Source organism: Haemorhous mexicanus, chromosome 1, assembly GCF_027477595.1.
Source record: "Haemorhous mexicanus isolate bHaeMex1 chromosome 1, bHaeMex1.pri, whole genome shotgun sequence".
In the NCBI taxonomy this organism is placed as follows: domain Eukaryota; kingdom Metazoa; phylum Chordata; class Aves; order Passeriformes; family Fringillidae; genus Haemorhous; species Haemorhous mexicanus.
In genome coordinates this window covers 115,136,871-115,156,588 of record NC_082341.1, presented here as the reverse complement: position 1 = coordinate 115,156,588, position 19,718 = coordinate 115,136,871, and the positions used below count along the sequence as shown (strand labels likewise).

The 19,718-nt window shown below is 40.9% G+C and overlaps 1 protein-coding gene across 1 annotated transcript in view; it reads left to right on the top strand.

Moving 5' to 3' along the window:
* The window catches only part of KLHL14 (kelch like family member 14), a 59,414-nt gene that overhangs the window by 268 nt on the left and 39,428 nt on the right, over positions 1-19,718 (top strand). The window contains exons 1-2 of the mRNA XM_059860049.1: positions 1-739; positions 14,777-14,898. The exon at positions 1-739 is cut by the window's left edge and continues 268 nt beyond it. Coding sequence (XP_059716032.1) covers positions 1-739; positions 14,777-14,898 — 861 coding nt within the window. The remainder of the gene's footprint in view (positions 740-14,776; positions 14,899-19,718) is intronic.

The window sequence follows — 19,718 nt, the reverse complement described above, 5'->3', positions numbered from 1 at the left end:
GGAGCGGCGGGCACCCCCACGCCCTGGGGCTGGGGCCCGGCGCCCAGGACGGGCTGGGAGGTCCGCCGAAGGAGCCGCCGCCGCCGCAGACGCAGGAGGAGCCCGGCACCCCATCCTCCTCCCCGGAGGACAAGCTGCTGGCCAGCCCGCGGGCCATCAACAACCTGGTGCTGCAGGGCTGCTCGTCCATCGGGCTGCGGCTGGTGCTGGAGTACCTGTACACGGCCAACGTGACCCTCTCGCTGGACACGGTGGAGGAGGTGCTGTCGGTCAGCAAGATCCTGCACATCCCGCAGGTCACCAAGCTGTGCGTGCAGTTCCTCAACGACCAGATCTCGGTGCAGAACTACAAGCAGGTGTGCAAGATTGCCGCCCTGCACGGCCTGGAGGAGACCAAGAAGCTGGCCAACAAGTACCTGGTGGAGGACGTGCTGCTGCTCAACTTCGAGGAGATGCGCGCCCTCCTCGACTCGCTGCCCCCCCCCGTCGAGTCGGAGCTGGCGCTCTTCCAGATGTCCGTGCTCTGGCTGGAGCACGACCGGGAGACCCGCATGCAGTACGCCCCGGACCTGATGAAGCGCCTCCGCTTCGCCCTCATCCCGGCGCCGGAGCTGGTGGAGCGGGTGCAGTCGGTGGATTTCATGCGCACCGACCCCGTCTGCCAGAAGCTGCTGCTGGACGCCATGAACTACCACCTGATGCCCTTCAGGCAGCACTGCCGGCAGAGCCTGGCCAGCAGGTGAGCGGCGGCGGGCAGGGGGGCTGCCCTCACGGACGCCCTCTCGGCGGCTGCTGCCCGCGGGGGCTGCGGGAGCGGGGAGTCCCGGCGGGCACAGACCCCGCGGCGCCGGGGCCGGGGCCGGAGGCGGCGGCCGGAGAGGCTGCAGGGGGGCGGCGGCGGGGCCGAGCCGCCCGCCCCCTGCACCACCAAACTTTTCGTCCCCTCCCCTCGGCCCTCTGGCCACCCGCGCGTTGGGAATCTGGGTTTAGGGGTTTTTTTTTTTGACCATAATCAGTAATTTTTTTTCTCCCACAATGTTATTCCTTAACCAGGAGTTAGGTCTTTAAACTGTAATAGCCAAGTCCTACATCTGTTATTTTCATAAATAACTGCATCATCTATGCACACCCTGATGTTGTTGATGGTGGGGTGATGTCCCTGTTTGTGCGTGGAAACTTGTGACTTCATAGTCCTTACATCTACGACATGTCAGTTATTTTCATTTAATAAGGTGATGAATCATGATGTCAAAGATTGACAATATGAGGTTGGTGTTAGGAAGTGAACGCACAGCCCGTAGTTTAACAAGGACTAAACATACTCAAAATCTGTTTATCTTATTTTAAAACATGTTTGTACTTCATTCACAGGTGGAAAGATAATACCATCTTCTAGTGTTGGTATAATACAGTGGTGTGGTAGCACAGAAATCAAACCACACTTTGTATTATTCAGCTTATTATAAGCTTTTCAGCTAATGGGAGCCTATTACTAATGATTTGACAGCAGCAAGAAAGAAAGTACTACATTAATAAATATTTTTAAAAATACACTCTATTAGCATTAATGCACGGGATTCTTTATACTCTATGTAATAGGCACTACTCAGATGGTTTAACTTTGGAGATGGTGTGCCTACTTGTTATTTCTGGCTAGCTCACTATGTTAGTGTTCTGTCATGCTTATCCCCTTGTTGTCTAACTCATTCTCACTCTGAAATCAAAAACATCAAATACAACTACTTTGCAGTGTAAAGTGTTTCTGAGATACCACTGTTGTGAGTTGGTGCCTACCCTTTGCATTTCAACACTCAAAAGTGATGACTTTCAAAAATGCAAACCCCACAAACTCCTCAGGCAAGATTCTGCACACCACCGGGGGCAAGCTGATGCTCGTGTCCTGGTGGATTGCTGAGATACCAGCCGGCTTGGTTCAGTGAAGATACCTTTCCAGCTTCAGTGGTCCATGTCATTTGAAGGATATGTAGTGGTGTTCTGACCACTGAATGCTTACAAATGTCGTGGATGCTGCAAGAATCTGATACTGCTGGTGCTGGGAGCTGCTTTCCCCTTAAGCGGGAGCATACACAAAGGGACTGCACTTTAGATAGTCCTAGATGAGAGTCAAAGTTGCACTTAATGACTTACAGGAGACTCCAAACACCACAAATGCTGCTCTTTTTATTTGTAATAGGTCTACATGTCTGTGCAGACAGTGGTGTTTTAGAGACCCTTAACCACAGTGGGTGAAAGCATGCTGTCACCTGCCCAACTTTACTGTGTGTCTAATAACAGTCTTGTAGCTAGCTTCTCTTGATTGGGTTTTTTAGTGGCAGTGAAATGGGAGGAAAACTGTGGAGATTTATTTATAAGCAGGCATTAGAACTTAATCCAAATGTTAAAGTGTTGGAGATGCTTTAGTAATGCAGAATGAAATTGTTATATTTTCGTTTTTGGTCTTGGACGATATTCCTGGAAATTCATAAAGGTCACAAAGGCCCATCTTTGAATCTTAATCACTTTAGGATTTTGCCAGGCTGCCTAAGTGTACAAATGCCTTCTTGAACATGAAGGAATAAAAAAAAGAAGCATTCAAGACTACAGAGATTTCCAGATTTGTCTTCTCTGTTACTCATAGTTTTTCTAAAGTAGCAATTTTAACAGGTTGACATTCATTCAGTAAAATTTTAAGGAAGAAAATCTGCTACTAATTTCCGGAAGGAAATCTTAAAAGTAACTAACAGTGAAGTACATGTGCAAATACATAAAAGTTATTACACAGAAAAAGACTTCAAAACTCTGATTACTTTTTTCTGTGAGTAATGGTGACTTTGGTAATTTGGAATTTAATGAAAGGTCATTCACCAAAGATGCACATGTCTTTAGAAAGAGATTAACTGTTCCTCTTGTGCAGTGTAATAGCTCCTGCACAGTACAGGAAGGGTTGGTGAGAAATGCAAGCAGCCCAGTGCCATAGCCACCTGCTTCCTGCATGATCAAGAATTGGGAATTGCACTCAGAATTTGCCAATAACTTTTCTGCATTTTTAAAAAGAACTTTTTTCTTTTTTTAACAAGCTACTTTAAAAGAAAGCACCTGTGTTATATATCCATATGCACGCTTTGGAGTACACTGGCATCAGGGCTACTTCTATTTCTTAATGGAAATAAATGTAATGGGAAGCTCAAAATATGCTGATTTTCCTCTAAAATGTAACTATAAAGTTAGTTCTGTGGTCAGGGCTGGAGGAAAAAGAGATTTGGGCAAGCAAAGGTATTTATAATGTTTGTGCCACGAATGCAGATCCTGCAGTGCAAATGATGCTGGGGCTAGAAGTACCTGAGTTGTCCTTTGTGCTGCAGGTAAACACTGTTTACCTACAGAGAGACTAGGATTTTTTTCATGACATTTCCTAAGAGAAGGTAATGCTTCAATGTCCTGATGTATTTTTGTAAAATTAACTTTCAAGGTACAACAATTAAATGATCAGAATTTGAAAAGTTGAGGAATTATGTTCCTGACTTGTGAGCCTTGCTGTGCACTCTGAGGTTTAGGAGTTCACCACAGGGGATGAGTGTTTTGGCTTTGATTTGACATTTCATCAGGTGCTCAACTCAAAGCAAAGTTAGTAATACTGCTGGCTCAGTGATCCTCACCTCACCAGGGCCTCAGCATACAAGCTGCTGTTAAACCTCTGGAGACACAGTCAGTTTTGATGTCACTAGGAAAAATCATAGTTGATTTCAACTTGGAGTGGGGTGAGTGACCCTGAACATTAGGCTTAAATTATGTTTGTCTGTCCCTGAAAGAGACACGTAGCTCTGTGCTGTATCATCTTCTGTAGTTCTGGGAAGAAAATGCGTTTAGATAGAGCAAAGTTCATATTCCAGACATTTATTTGACTCTCGGATCTTCACCAGAGTACTGAGTTGATTAAAATGTCTCTGTGCTTTGTTGTGTAATATAATGTACTTTATATGATATATGGTAGGTATTTTCAAATTTTTAAAAGTTTGGGGATAGAGCATTACCACCTGCAGCTCCTCTCACCAGCAAAGGGTGTTTGGGCTGGTCTGCTCCTCCCAGGATCTGCCAGCAGAGCAGCTGCACATACCGCTGCATACCTGAAGGCAGAGGGCACTGGGGGAGCTAAAACTGGGAGAGAGGGAGAAATACAGAAAAAGGAAGGAGTTGAGATACCCCAGGGGAGAAATGGGATATAAGTAGTGGAAACAGGACAGTGCAAATGAGGGAAGACATGAGAGAGGGATAGTTTTGAAGGGAGGATAATGTAAAAATAGGATACCAGACAGGAAAGGAAACTAGCAAAAGAAAAAAGACCCTGGCAGATAAAAAGAAGATAGGGAATGAAACAAAAGGGGGAACACTAATTCTTGGCAGAAACAGCATCTGTTGTCAATGGCAGCTGAGTATTGCAGTTTCTGGAAAAGCTTTTTCAGATTTGGGGGAGGAAAAATGGATGGGGATCAACCAACTGACATAAGATAGGAACAGTCTAGGCAGCAAATACAGAATTAAATAGCACAAGAGAAAAGAGGGGAAATAAGGAGACAAAGAGATAAGGCTAACCCTGCCCATGCTGTTTTATGGTTTCAGCAAAGTCCCAGCATGTACAGACCCAGCTGTTTTTTATACTTTTGTTCCCTGGACTATTAGACCTTGGGGAGATTAGAAGTGCAAATTCTGGTCCTGCTATAGCTAGCTGTAGAGGTGGTTTGGTTTGCTGTTTGTTTGGTTTTTTAAATTTCATTTCAGTGGGGAGAGGGTGTCATCTAGACTGTTTGATGGTAGGCAATATTAGTGAAAGTGATAGCAAATTAAACAGTGACAGGTGATGAAGATGATATGAACAGTTTTCATTCAGTAGGAAGATAAGTGTTGATAAAGAAGGAAAATGTAAGGTGCTGAACAACGTGAGACAGTGGCATTTATGTGGAAGACACATATGCCTTGTCTGTTTTACTTTCTACAGAGGAGATTAAAAATTTGAAGAAACCAGTTACATCCCTTGGCAATTAAATAATTTCCTTCTTGCATACACTGTTTGTCTCCAAATCTCACAGACCGTAGTTCAATTTGACTTCTTTTTCTACTGAGATTTTTGTAGAATCTCAGCAGGACACGTTTGGTGGTTGTAAGAAAAGTGTGTGTTTTTTCATTGAAATTCACTCTGTCTTCTGGTTACAACCACCTACCTGTCCCTTTGGGATCATAACAGCAATATTTGGATTTTTAACTAATATTCTTATTCATTATTAATTGCAAGTGAGAAATACTAAAAATCTTGAATTTATATCCTGATAAGAAAAACACATCTTAAAATGTATGTGAATTTTTAAGTTTTGCGTTGCTGTATGGATGAAGTGGATGTGAGGCTCTGGTTTATTTTAGTGAGCTTTGGATCAGTTTTTATGTGCCTGAATTAATATCAGGAAATTGTACATGTGCCAGGACTCTCTCAGCTGAGCTGCAGAAGGGAGGCTGACACATTAGAGGCTGTGGGGTAGTGAACCACAGACCTGTAGTCAGTTTAATCCTAGTTAGTCTCACCTACTTTCCTTACTTGCCTCATGTGCATTCATTTGCCATTGGAGACAAGCTCATGCTGAAGTGTAAGTGGAGACATGTGGAGTTTCCAAAAGGGTGGGAGCCCTGGAGCTCCCATTATGGCCAGAGGGAGCCCCACTGTCCTAAAAGGACTGCTGTAGGTTAGGAAAGTCCTTGGGAGCCTTTTTAAAGACACGTGTCCTGGCTGGTAAAATCCTTGAGAGCTGCAGGGGCATAAGTGATAGCCCTTTTTTTTTTTTTTTTGGCTCAGTTATAGTATTTGTTAGGAGAAACATAATTTATGAAGAACATTTAACAGCCTTTTTTTATGGACAACCATCTTTCCAACAGCTGCAGGTGAAGAAGGGTTGCCAGGCACATTGTGCAGGTACTTGCCCTGCCAGCCAGTTTCCCAGTAAGAGGCACTACCTTGGAATAGTGTCCTCTCTGAGCTGGCAGTCCCTCCTGATTCATGTCCTTAGATGATAGGGCTCTTCCCCAGATCCCATCTACTGAACTGTATCTGTGCCCTCTCTGGACTCCTCTGTTACCCCACTCCTGAGTGTCCTTCCCACCAGGCTCCCAACCTCACACACACCAATCCCCACTGCTCCAGACCTCTGTGCTTGGATCTTTACAGGCCCTTGCAGTTCACTGAACTGTGCTCCTCCTTGGTTTTTTCACCCTGCCTTTTTAGCACTTGAAGCAGCTTTGAATACCTGCATCTCCATCTCCAAACTCTTTTTCTGAGGAGAAATCTTTTACTGTATTTCTTAACAGCTTGTTCTAGAGGGAAAATTAAACTCAGTTTAAAAACAAGTAATCTTAGTAAGCCACTCAAACTGATGAGAAAGTGCCTTTGAAAATGGGAACTTCTTCCTCAAATGCTGGAACAAAAATGCCTCTTTCCAGTACCTGTGCCAGTCTATATAGCAACTTTACAAGTCATGCAGGTTCCTAAAAGCAGAGCTACCTGCCATGAGTTCCCGTGCTGTTCTTGCCCATCCTTTGGCAACACAATCCATCTCTGTCCTGTTGGGAAGTACGTAGGTCATGAGTGGTGCAGAGCCTTCTAGACAAGGAAGTCCCATTTCAGACAAAATCCTTCTGGAAAGATTTCTGGTTAGGGTGTACCTTTTACAAATGGAGTGCTGTAGGATCATGGTGAGCATCAGACATGTATGTCTTTGCTACTGGTCTGAGACTTTTCAGTTCACTCTTTGCCTGATGTGCATCCCCTTCATGTGGAGAGAAGAGATAGAAAGGAGAGGGTCTTAGAGGGCATGTTGTGGCCTGGGGTCACTATAGGTTTTTCTTTATAGCAGAAGAATATGGAGGTTCTGAGTCTGTAACTGCTGAGCAGTAAATGGAACAGAGCTGTGATGGTGTAATTGTTTGAATTTGTACTTGAAGAGAAAGCACAGGGAGCCTTGGGGGCAAGGGGAGTGAGGAGAGCTAATGTAGAACACAAAATCAACAGAAAATAATTTGCCAGGGAAAAGCTTTGTGTCTTGATAAACTCATGTTGTGAAAAAAATCATGTAATCTGTAAAAAACACTGTTTCATCTTTTCAAACAACTCCTATCTTTTAAAAATCCAAGATGTTTTCTAAATCAGAGCAAGGTTTGTAATTATCCTTTGCTCAGTGTGGCCTGGAAAGATTGAGCAGGGAATAGGAATCCTAAAAGAAGGGCTTGAGCTGGACTCCCCTGCTCTGTAAACATCTCTCACGTTGGTTTTGTTGAAACAGATTCTGTCTGGTATTACACATTTACCAAAGGATCATCTAAAGAAATGGAAGACTATGGAAAGTTGAAAACTATTGGTAGATACTTCCTGGCATCATTTTTCATATTTACTGCCTCCCTGAAATTTTCTTTAAAGACTGTCATGCCTAGTACTTAGTAGTCAACACTTGCTGTATTCTTGGAAAGCAGACAATAAACTGAGCAAATATTGTCAGCTGCCAAGTTCAATGGAAGCAGACGGTTTGCAGTGAAGCTGGAAGTAAATAGAAGTTGGTGCCACAGTTGGTTCTTCCTGTATTCCCCAACTGATGCCTGCTTTCAGTAAAAAAAACAAACAAACAAACAAAAAACAAACAAACAAACCAGTGGAAAAGGTAACAAGTCATACCTTGAGTGAGCTGGCAGCAAGGGGTTTTTCTTTCCTTTGGCTTCCTAAGGAAAAGGAGCCTCAGCTGGAGAGAGCACAGCCTCTGATGCTGTGTCAACCTTCTGTTGACATGGACATCAGACACAGAATCAAATAAAAAAGGACTTTCTTGACTGTACACAGTCTGAACATCAAAAAATAACAGTTACTTGAAATTTCCCAGGGGACAAAAATTAAAGAGATGATTTGATGACTTTGAAGTATTCTATAAAGCATTTCCATATTACAACCTCTGTCAGAAAAATTTAAAAAAAAAAACCCAAACAAGCAAAACAAAAAACCAAAAAAATCCCCAAAATAACCAAAAAAGGGAACCAGCCAACAAATCAAACCCAAAAAATGCCAAGCAAAATGATGTGAGGAAGGAAAGCAATTTGCAAAAGCACTTAGCTTTGATATTTCCTTTTTTTTTTTTTTTTTTTTTTTTTTTTTTTGTTTAGGATAAAGATTATTAAAGGATTTTTAGAACTTCCGTCAGTGAGGAAAATCTTTGAGTAGTTTCACCACGAAGATTCATGAAACAGGAGATTTTGTGTCTTATTCACCAACTTGCTTTGCTAGTAACATTCCTTTGGATTCACCTCCCTTGCAATGCTCCAGATACTCAGTGTGTGGCTAGTAAGGATATCTTCAGCATTCAGATCTGGTAGTGCAAGGAGGCAAAGATGAGAAGGACACTCTTCTCTGTTCTTCCCAAGGAGCTCTGGATAGGTGTCCCTCTTCCAGGATAGTTGTCACTGCTAAGTTACCTGTTACATCAGAGGCTTTTACCCCAAAAAGGAAGGGACCTTGACTTTAAAAATCTTGCAGTTAAAAGCTGGAAGCTAACTCTTAAATATTAACTTAGAGGTCAACAGTAGAAGGATTGGTTTCATAAAGAAAAATGCGGTTTGCAGAGCTTCAAACAGATTCTAAGTTATTTCAATGCAGGAGATAGAAAATTGCCTGACAATTTAGAAATAAAGGAACCTTTAACTTGTAAGGTAACTCTGTAACAGTTAAGTGTGGCCTGCCAGGTAAAATATTCACTTACCCTTAGACTTCTCCTTTTAGAAGGAAAAGGAATTATTATTGTTAAAGCAAACATTAACTAATTCTTTTCTATGTTTTTTTTAAAGTATTGGACAAAATAAAAAAAAAAAAAAAAGAACTCTAGTAGATTCAGAGGAGGAAACCAACAATCAATGTCTGTAGCAAATCATTCTCAGCTTAGTATTTGTCTTCCTAAACTTCATTCTGTCAGTGGTCAGCAACATATATTAAATGAGCATCCTCTTCAGTGAATATTACTGTGAACTCCGCTGCAGTGAAAACTGGGGTCTTCTGCCAAGCCTGCCTATATGGAGAATGAAAAGATGAAAACCAAAATCTTCATGATAAGACTGGTTTCCAGGTTTTTAGTATTTCTAGAAAGCTTTTTCACTTTCATTCCAGTGTGCTTGGGGCAATAGGTGCAAATTAGAAGAGGCAAAAAAATCCATTCATAAAGCAACTTCCATACATTCAGGAAATTTTTGAAAATTCTTTGAACTAAAGAACTAAAAAAATTTATTGGTCATCAATTGCAAGAGACTTTTTTGTGCTCTACATTTTGAAAAAATCAGGATGTTTTTAATGTCTGTACTTTATTCATAAGGAGAAAGGCATTAGGCAGGATTTGGTCTGTTGAATGTGAGAACTCAGGTCCTTCCCTAGCACTGCTGTAGGGTTAGCAAGAGATTCTGGATGCCTGTTCACCTATAGGTTATGATGTTTGTTAATTCATTTTATGTGATGACAAAACCTCATAAAATCCTTTGTCCAAAATAAATTTTACATTGTACCTTATGGCTTTCATTGAGTTCATAGTTAAACTCCCGGATAATTAGATTTCCTCTCTATTAAACATGTGTTACTAATCATGGCTATCTTTGCAGTCAGCTATGGAAGCCAAAATCCATTGAAATAAGCAGTTTTCATATGACACTTTTGTTGCACTGAAATGCCCATCCAGGAGCTGGGGAGGTAATTGTTGAAGATCACATCCCATGTTCTCGATAGCAAAACTTTTTTTTCAGTCATGGGCAAATGGATGCTTGCAACATTTGTTCAGTTTTGCAGACTGAAACTAGGTTGTCAACTACATTTTTTGTTGGACACAGCATACCTTCAGATGTCTTTTGAGAAGAAAAGGGTTGCTAAAGTCCTGGTTTCTGAAGATGAAATTAACTTTTTGGTGCTTACCCACAAAAGGTCTGCTACTGAAATGTTGATTGGGATAGTATGTATCTCTTTTTCTATTATCTAGAGGTTGGTATCTAAACCTCTCTGAAATAATTTGTTTCTGCTGCAGGTTAACACAGCCCCCTTTTCTGAGATTCTTGCTACTTATTTTGACAGTATCACTGTCAGACTCCGGTTTCTCAAATCCTTTGATGTAACGAGATTTGAGGATGTAAATAAAACTCTCCATGCATTCACCTGCCCTGGCTGTGTCCATGCTGGTTTTATGGCTGATTTTGTTTGTGCTTGAGTTCAGTGGGCAAACACCTGGAGTTCCATTTGGCTCTGCTATGTTTAAGGTCAGCACTGAAGCAGGAGCAAGGATGCCATCATATCTATCAAGTCCCTGCTCTGAAGAGCTACCCATACTCAAAGCCATGGTGATAGCCTATATGAAAAGATAATTAATGATCCAGACTTCTGGGTTTACTATAGCCCTGAGTTAAGATAAAAGTATAGTTGAATACTCTTTTTCTTCTTTTTTTTTTCACTGATGGCCATGATCACTTGTATGTCTTAGGATGCATTTCTCTTTCTGATGTGTAACACTGCACTGGATGCATTAAGAGCCACAGGATTGCCACTTCATGGTTGTATTCTTTCCATTTATTTGCATTCCCTAATGCAGAGGGTAGAGCCTTAGTGCATTGTTTGAAAACTGGAAGAGTCTGGAGCTAACCTGTTGTGGAGGCTTGTTTTCTTGCCAGCTTTTGTAGAATAAACTTCTACTAATTGCCCAGATAAGGAAAACCCACCAGTGCAAGATTGATGGATATGTTAATAAAGAAAAACAATGTACAAGAAGAGTATTTCCCATTCATGCGTTTTCCATTAACATGAGGCCATCAAGGTTGCAAAAGAGTAGGAGTGGTTGTCAGGAGTGTTGAGGTCTCTTACAGCCTTTTCTACTGATTTCTTGAGAGTCTATAAACTCTCTTGGGCTCAGCCTCTTGCCATGAATACTCATGGTTAATTTAGACCATGGACTGGTGATCTGAGTTTTAGAGCTGATGGGCATCTGCTGCTACCTTTGAAGTGAGTAGGATTTAGTTATGTTGATGGGTATCTCTGAAAATGAAGCCACTTCTGTGAGTACTCAAATTCCTGGGTTTGTGCGCCCGAGGGAAACTACACAAGTTTGAAAATGTTGACTTTGAAATATACTTTGGTTTCCAGTCTTGTAAGTAGACAAAATAAATTTCACACCACATGAGGTACCCAGGAACTTAATTAAGGTGAATTAAGTGTTTTAAAATCTTAGCCGAACAGAAACTGCAAAGTGTGTGCAGAATAATAACAACACGTGCATGTTCATCAGTGAGAGCTAGAGTTTTGGAGTCTAAATCTAAGTAATGCTTTCAAGATAACATGTGGATAAATTTATCTCAACTTTTTTGCCATGACATCAGTCTGCCTGTCCACAGTTTAGCCTTCCCTGACCAAGACCCACTGCTGTTAATAAAATACAAGGTGATCATAAAATCGTTGCTGGGGACACTGTGAACCACAGCATTAACTGAATAGAATATTAGACTGTAAAAAAAAAAAAAAAAAAAAGTGTGTCATATATAATGAAGAACATTTCACATTGTAATTTTGAGTTATCCAAATAGCAAACATGCAATAATACATGAAAGGGGAAACTTTATCTTGCTCAATGTATTACACATATTTTAAATCCTGTTTTCATCACAGTGTTTTACTGAATAACATTTTTATTAATATTTGGAAAAGTCTTCTGCATATAAGCAGTGACCATTTACATGTTTTTCATATTTTAGAATGCATTATAAGATTCTAACAGTACTGCTTAGTGCAATATGAAACATAAACATGACATAATAAAGAAAATCTTTTTCAAAACCTAAATTGCAGCATTTCACATTAAAACTTAAAACTGGATTTGGCTCCAAGGAGACATATCAGTTTAAAACCTGCATGTCTTTAGCCACTGTATTATCTTTACTTGGTTCATTGGAAGGGCTCTCAGTGCAGATGAATTAGATATTTTGGGTGTAAGTACCCATCTCTTCTTTGCCATGTGAAATTTCCCTGTGCTTTTGGTAGAGACTTTGCTGACTATTAACTTCTTACTAAACTTTTACTAGAAGTGTCTGTTCTTGCTACTTCCCATCTTAAACATATTTTAAAAATTAGTATTTTTTAAGCACACCAATATAGCAGTACTGCTCCTTCTCAGGAGACAGTAGCTTCTCAGGCTGTTTGGCTGAAAAAGTAATGTTAACCATAGTTGCAACTGCCAAAGTCTGGAAACTCAGAGTTATATCTGACATTTCATTCTTCACCTTAACTATTGAGCCTTGGCCATTCATTGGATTTTCACAGTGCTTTGGAGTTAGAAGGGAGTTTTACAGATGAAAGATGAAAATCAAAATAAACTCCTTTATCAAGTAAACCTTGCAAGGGCATTCTGAATTTTACAATGCACAGGGAGTTGATTGTGATATAACATACAACACAGGAGGGTTGGAATAAACAATTTATTCTCTATTGTTAGGGATGGTCATGCATAACTGACTTATGGCTCTGATTTGCTCTGCCACTTGTTACGTGTGCAGTCATCCCTAACTCATACCAAAAACAGTTTATCATACTCCCATGTTGCATAGAACATATCAAATGTTCTCTCATTAAAAGCTTTACTGGGGAGACTGAATGTTATAAGATGCTGGCAGTGCTTTAGTAAGCTTTCCCCTGAGCTTGGTCTCTTTATGGAATCTGTGCTAACAGTGATCATGAGATGGTTCCTGATATCCTACACAGCTGCAGTCTGCTGGGCAGGTAGCAGGGCTCATTGACAGCACATAGCAGGTGCACTGCAGGCATCCAGGGCTGGCTTATCAAAAAGACCAAGGGACTGCAGGGGCTCTCCCCAAGTCGGGAGAGAATCAAAGGGTAGGACAGTGTGGGACAGTGTCATTGCTCCCATGGTTTAACTCTTGCTCCTGCACTGAGGGTTTTGTTTCATCCACCGTCAATTCATGACCTTCTCTGAGCCCTAGATCTGTTTAAAAAACAGATAAGTGCATATGCCAGATAGTTCCCTGGCCATCCTTGTCATAGATGTATCTGTAGTCTATGGTTGTCTTTGGGACAGCCATTTGACAGATTTTATTCTGGAGCATTGTGTGGATCAAGCCCTCAGCTGTGTGTTCCCTTCTGGAAGGATGTTCCTTGTGGTTGGTGCATGTCTACAGCACAATGTAGTTCGTTTTTGCCCGTTCTTCTCAAAAGAAGATGCAGTTCTGCTACAAATGTGAATCATTGGGTCACCAGCACACATTCTAGGCAGCAGCTGGAGTGAAGCCATGAGTGTGCCTCAGTTGGAAAGCTCCCACTGCTGGAGTTCACTGCTGAGCTTGGAGCTCCTGAGTGGTGCTTTGACCCCACCACGAGCATCTCTGGTGGTAGGCTTTGGTTCCTGGTGTTCTGTGTCTTTATTGGCCGGAGTGTTCGCTGCAGACTGACACAGGTGTTGTCATGCCTGGAAAAATGGTGTTTGACAAGGGTGCTTTCCATCAAATCTGTGGTCCCACTACACAGTCATTCATATGGATGGCTGTTTTCCAGGCTACATCACCTTCCTACCTAACAGGAACATTTTGAGCCTAGACCTTTATTTCAGTGTTGTCTCACCCAAGCTGAGTATAACTGGTGAAAGTTCAATTATATGCAAAGTGACTATTAAAGCATCAGGGCTCATCTGGGGGTCTGCGCCTCCCCTCCAGTTTTCACTTACAATTGTGCTAAATCCCTTCATGCTGCAGAGAAATCGTATGTTCATCAGGTGGGGCATTGGAGGCCAGGGTGCAGATAACCACTTTTACTGCAGATGAGACATTGCAGTCCTGTTCTTAAGAACTGCCAGGCAGATTGGGAATCACGGTCACGGTTAATAGCAGCGAATTGCCAGCTCTTGATGGGTGGGTAGTCACTCCTTTCAGTGGTTGCCCCCTGGGGGAGAAGGTAGAAAAACAGAGGGAGGGAATTAGAGTGACTTTGCACAGTTGAGCAGGTTCATGCCGCTGGATCAGTGGCAAGCATTGGCAGGGCTCCACTCTGGGGAGGCTCACAACAACATCACAGTCTCATTTTTACCAATTGGTGTTGCTATAGCCAGTGGTGCACAGGGGGAGAGCAAAGACGAAGGGGGGAGCCGGGGGGGAGAACGAAAGCGAGAATCTGGACTAAATTAAACAAACAAAAGTGCTTGTAAGTAGCATTTAACCCATAACCATTAGCCCAGTGCTGCTAATTGTACTAAACTATATATCTGAAGTTCAGTGTGTGATTAAAGAGTTGGCTCACAAACTCTCTGCATAACCTTAATTTTTTCAAGGTTCTTTGAGTGTAGAATGGCTTATAATAATGATTTTGACTAATACGATTTTTGACATGCAACTTTAATGCTTAACCTCAGTACAACTCCAGAGCATTTCATGTGTATTCAGCTGTAAAGAGTGATGATTTAAAGGGATAATATAAGAAAAAGGTCGTTCTAGAATGAACCTCTAACAAATTGCATAAAGGAAGCTTATTATTCCATGAGTAGAGAGATACGCAGCTTTTCTGATCATTTTTCTGCTTGGTTCAAGAAATTGTTGAGACATGATTGGGAAAAGAAACACAAAAAAAATGAAATAGAAAACTGCAAGCAGTGAACATTCTTTTGATGGTTATGATTTTGTTGCCACTAAAAATACTCCTCAGTAATGTGGTTGTTCATCTTTCCTCTTGTTTTGGGTGAAGAATTCGTTCCAATAAGAAAATGCTGTTATTGGTTGGAGGATTGCCTCCCGGACCTGACCGGCTACCCAGCAATTTGGTTCAGTATTATGATGATGAAAAGAAGACGTGGAAAATACTGACAAGTAAGTGGTTTATTTTTGTACAGTTGTCTTGATGAATTTAAAAACATGGTTAATCAAATTAGACACTTTATTGATTTGTTTCTCTTCAGAGATTTGTTTATGTATCACAAGGGGCTTCACAATGGAGCAATAAATTGAGATTGCAGAAGATGCTAATTTTATAATAGGATAGGCCTAAATTAACATTGGCTTAAAATCATTCCAGTAAGTTTTTTTTTAAGTAAACTTGTAAGTCTTTCAAGCTGCAACATGAACCCATGCATATTTATGTATATATGAATAAAATCTGGTTTAGGAAAAAAAAAAAAAAAGGCTTTTTTTTCCAAGACAGTTTTCTCAAGAGTCAGATCCCTGGTAAGCCATAGTACTAGAGCACACCTTTGATTCTGTTTTGCATTTTCATTTCCTTCTTCCAGCTTTATCTGTTGTCCACAATCATTAAAGAAAGGTTTCCTCTGTGCTACCCTGCGTCCATTGCTGACAGAAGCATTGGTGGAATATATCAGCTACAATAAACAGTGCATGGAGGCTGCTATCACAAAATTCTTTCCCACCTTCTTTTAATAGTGGATTGGTTTTAGAGTAAGTATTTTGCCTCGAGCATCGAGATTTGGAACTTATTGTTATGTTGGTTGTGATTCCCAGTCTGACTTGGTCATGGAATCAAATCATAGCTTCTTGAGTGCAGCAGGCTGTGTGTGCATTAGTCCCCTTGTGGCTAAACTGGCTGCATTGGTCAATAAAACTAAATTTTAACTGTCAAAATTGCCCAAAGCAGTATAGATAAAATAATAAATGAGCAATTTTGATCCATAAATCAAAACCATACTTCTAAAACTGGACAACTGGTAAAACCTGGATTTCCTTTTAGACCTGTTTTGTTTGCTTTTTTTTTTTTTCCCAGTAAAATACATTTTACAGGATCTTTTTCTTCTCCCTTATCCAAAGCCCTATAATGGCATACATCCACATTAATATTACATGCACAGGTTAGGATGAAGAAAAATTTTAAATTGCTATGATGCAGGACTTGAAATAATACCCTTGCAGACTGATTTTTTTCCCATGGTAGATTTAGGAGCCTTTTACAAAGTGTTGCCACATAAGACTGTTTACATAAAGATGACCTGGACTAATAGTTGAGGGTGTTGGGAAAGAATGACAATTAAAAAAGGTTATATGAAATGTAGATTATAAAAATTTATAGCATCTGTGCTAGGGAATATATTATGCTTCACATTTTTCAGAATAATGAGTTACAATACCCACCTCTGTAAACTACTTCTAAGAAAATCCTGAAGATGGTAAGTCAGTGAAAAATCAATGATACTGCCTAAGGCAGGTGTTTTTTTCATTTGCTGTGTCTAATCCAGTGGCTCAACAGGAGAGGCAGGAGGAATGGATCCCTTGCTTCAAGACCTGAACTCTCTACTGAATTAAAGTAGAAAGGTTTTTTTCTGAGTCTTAACTAGCCATTGATTATCAGATTTTGTAAGAATAGAATTTACTCAGCTCTTGGTTTTTTACATTGTGTTGCAGTCTCCAAGAATGTGGGAAACTACCCAGAGGCAGGATACCTTAATGCTCTGGTTAAATGTCCATCTCTAGTGTTGGACCAACTGTTTGTGGTGGTGTTGAGAGATTTTTCAGGATAATTTTATGTAGAGAATTTAGTCTTTTCTGTGTTACCTTTAGAAATAGGGAAGGAAAGTTCTCTTTCCTCTATGGCAGTGCATGTAACATTCTATGCTGTGGTTAAAACCAAGGTGTCTGTTACAGCCCTGGCCACTCGGGTTCAAGCACTTGCTGCTCAGCACTGGAAGCCCTGGAGGTCCCAGGATCTGTCCCAGTGCTGGCTGAGACAACAGCTGCCAAATACACAGCCCTTCATGGCATGAGTAACCCTGTTCTTGCAAATCCTGCCAGAAAAGGATGCCCTCTTGGCCTGGGCTAAAGTCTGAAGAACACAGAGGAGATTGCCTGTCTTTTCACACTGAAAAAGACAAAATGTTAACAAGCATACTTTCTTAGAAAATATTTTACTACTTACAAAATGGTAACAATAACTATTTTTTAAAAAAACCTGGTTGAAATGAGAGTTTCAAGTGTCCCCTTTTTTTTCTAACTTGTGAGAGAATGTGAGATAAGTCCAAGTAGATCTTCTGTCCTTCCAGTGAAACATTGAAGCATAGGAGTGCAGGGACTTGAAGAGCTGTGACTGAAAAGTCTTAAGGAACACAACAAACTGTACAAGCTTAAAACATCGTGGTAGTTCAGTGCAGCCGTGGTGTGCTATCAACATGCTGTGACATTTATGGGGGGTGTAAATTTAAGGACATAGTTCTGTCTTTATTTATCATGTTGGGTTTTTTCGCAATTTAGGAAGGAGTTTTCTTTCTTTACCTTTTTACCTCTCTCTCAATCCACTGTTGTCTTATCAGAGATACACAATCAGCAGCAAAGGCAGAAGATTTTTTTCTGTTTGCTTTTTTTTTTTTCCTTATTTAGATAGTACTTTCAGTTCCAATGTTGCAGTTCATTCTCAACTTGTCAGTGCAAACGATGGGTTTGCTCCTTAGTGAATAGGGACAGAGCAAAAACTATGTCCTGCTCATGAGGTTCTGTGATGGAAAGAATTTCAGTTCCTGTAGTCTGGTATTTCAAGATGTTCTATTTTATTATCGCCTTAGGTGTATTTGATTTTCTCCTGTTACAAAGTTTTTTCTTTAACCTTCTGGCTGCCAATAGGCTCCCCCACACACCAACAAAATGCCACATTTTGCACTTAGAAGCTTACTGATCCAATGTAAGTGTGCACAGAAAGTCCCCCTCCCTTCCTCCAAACCCATTTACATTCCTCATTTTCTGCTCTCTGTGCCAGTGGCATTTGGGGGTAGGGATGGTGGGAAAGGAGCAAACACTCAATCCTGGGTGCAGTGACAGGACCATTGAGGAGGAGGGGGATGAGAGGAGCCTGAATCTCCTCTTGTCACTCTCCACTGAGAGAAGCCCCAGCAGTTACTCTCAGGGCTTGCAGACCCATTTGAGAGGGAGCTGCTCGCCTGTTTCCTTTTGCCTTCTCAGCAGGGAGAGTGGCTCACTTCTCAGCACTCAGTTGCTTAGGGCTCTGTGTCCTGCCTTGTGTGATGCATAAGGAGCAGGAGAAGATCAGCCATCAGGAACTACTGACTCCATGGCACTGCAGCTGGAGCTGTGAGGACGGGTGCAGGTGGAACAGCACGAGCTATCGAGTATGACAGCTCAGCACAGGAGCAATCTCATTTTGTTCCCTAGACAAGACTAGATCTATTGGCAGGGGATCCTGCCCACCTCTCTCTGCCTGGATAGCCAAAGCACCAAATGCATCAGTACTAATGGGAGTAATTCGAAAGGTATCAGGAAAACAACTTGCCTTGTTCATAGACCCAGGAGAGGAGGGGAAGCATGCACCCATTTCCAATTTTTTAATGTCATCATCTATAGGCAAGAATGCTATGGCTCAGGGGATCGGTAGATTTTTCACAGTCTAGTATTACTGTGTATTTTTCCTATCTGGTATTTCTCAGAGAGTTATTGTTTATATGTTGACAACATAGAGGCAGAATGAAGAGGAAAAAAAAAGGAGTAAGTTAGTGGCATTCTACAAACATTTTTTTCCACCTAATTTTGCTTGATATGGGCACAATCCTAATCTGAGATTAGAAATAATATTATGCAAATCATAATATGTACGTTGGTGTTTAATTTGAAACACTTATTGCACAGTTGTGCTTGAGCAAAGTTGAGGCTTTTACAGACTTTATGATAAAGTACAGCAAATATCTTCGCTGCATGGTTTCTTTTCAGGCTTGCCTACATGTGCACAAACACTGTTCACTTTTTAGCTGGGTACTACATAGGTCATGTAGCAGCAACAGGCTACCATTGCCCAGTGACAGAAATGGAGCAGCTGAAGGGAGTGTGGCAGTCCTCAGTAACAGCAAAAGTTCTGCTCTGTTAATGGTTTTTCTTTATTCCCTGATATTTTGTAGTCTTCATAACTACTTACTGGATCTGGGGCTTTGGCAGGGGGTCTCTGTGTCACCAGCTCATACCTCACTGCTCAGAACCAGCCACTGCTGCTTGGGTTTTAATTACCAGTTATGGTCCTGCCAGGAGTCTAATTGTGTTTAATTCTAGAACTCCTTTGGTTGTTTGTTTTAACTGCAACGTTGAAGATTAATTAAACTTTAAGGAAGTGAAACAATGTTTTGTTTGTCAGAATTATTCTATAATAATTGCAAAATCCAGAGCCTATAAAGATTTTTTGTGTTCAGAATTGCATAGCTTTCCCAAAAACCCTACTGCTAAGGCAATGATGTATTACTTTCACTTTCATTATATGTTTTTAATCAGAGCGTGACTTCACACTAGACAAAGCGATGCTTTATGCATGGTCTCCCTTGTTTTTTGCTAAAATCTTTTGACATGATTAATTTTACTTTAATGCTTTTGTCTTGTTGTAATAGTAAGGATGATGGGTATAAACCAGGGCAAAAAAATACATGCTTTTCTGTCATAATGCTTCTAAGCATTTAAAAATATATTAAATGAAAGAAAAAAGTATCACAAGAGAATGATCTAACTGGAATTAAATTTCTTGCTATGTGAACAGAGAATGCAAGAAATAAATAAAAATGATGCAGTCATTGTTTTAGGTGAGGTTCTTTTGTGGTTGTTTTGCTATAGCAATTTATCCATCTGTCTGATTGGAAGTGATGACTAGAAGAGAAATCGGGTCTTATAGGTTTCTAGATATACAGAGATTCCTTGCTGCAATC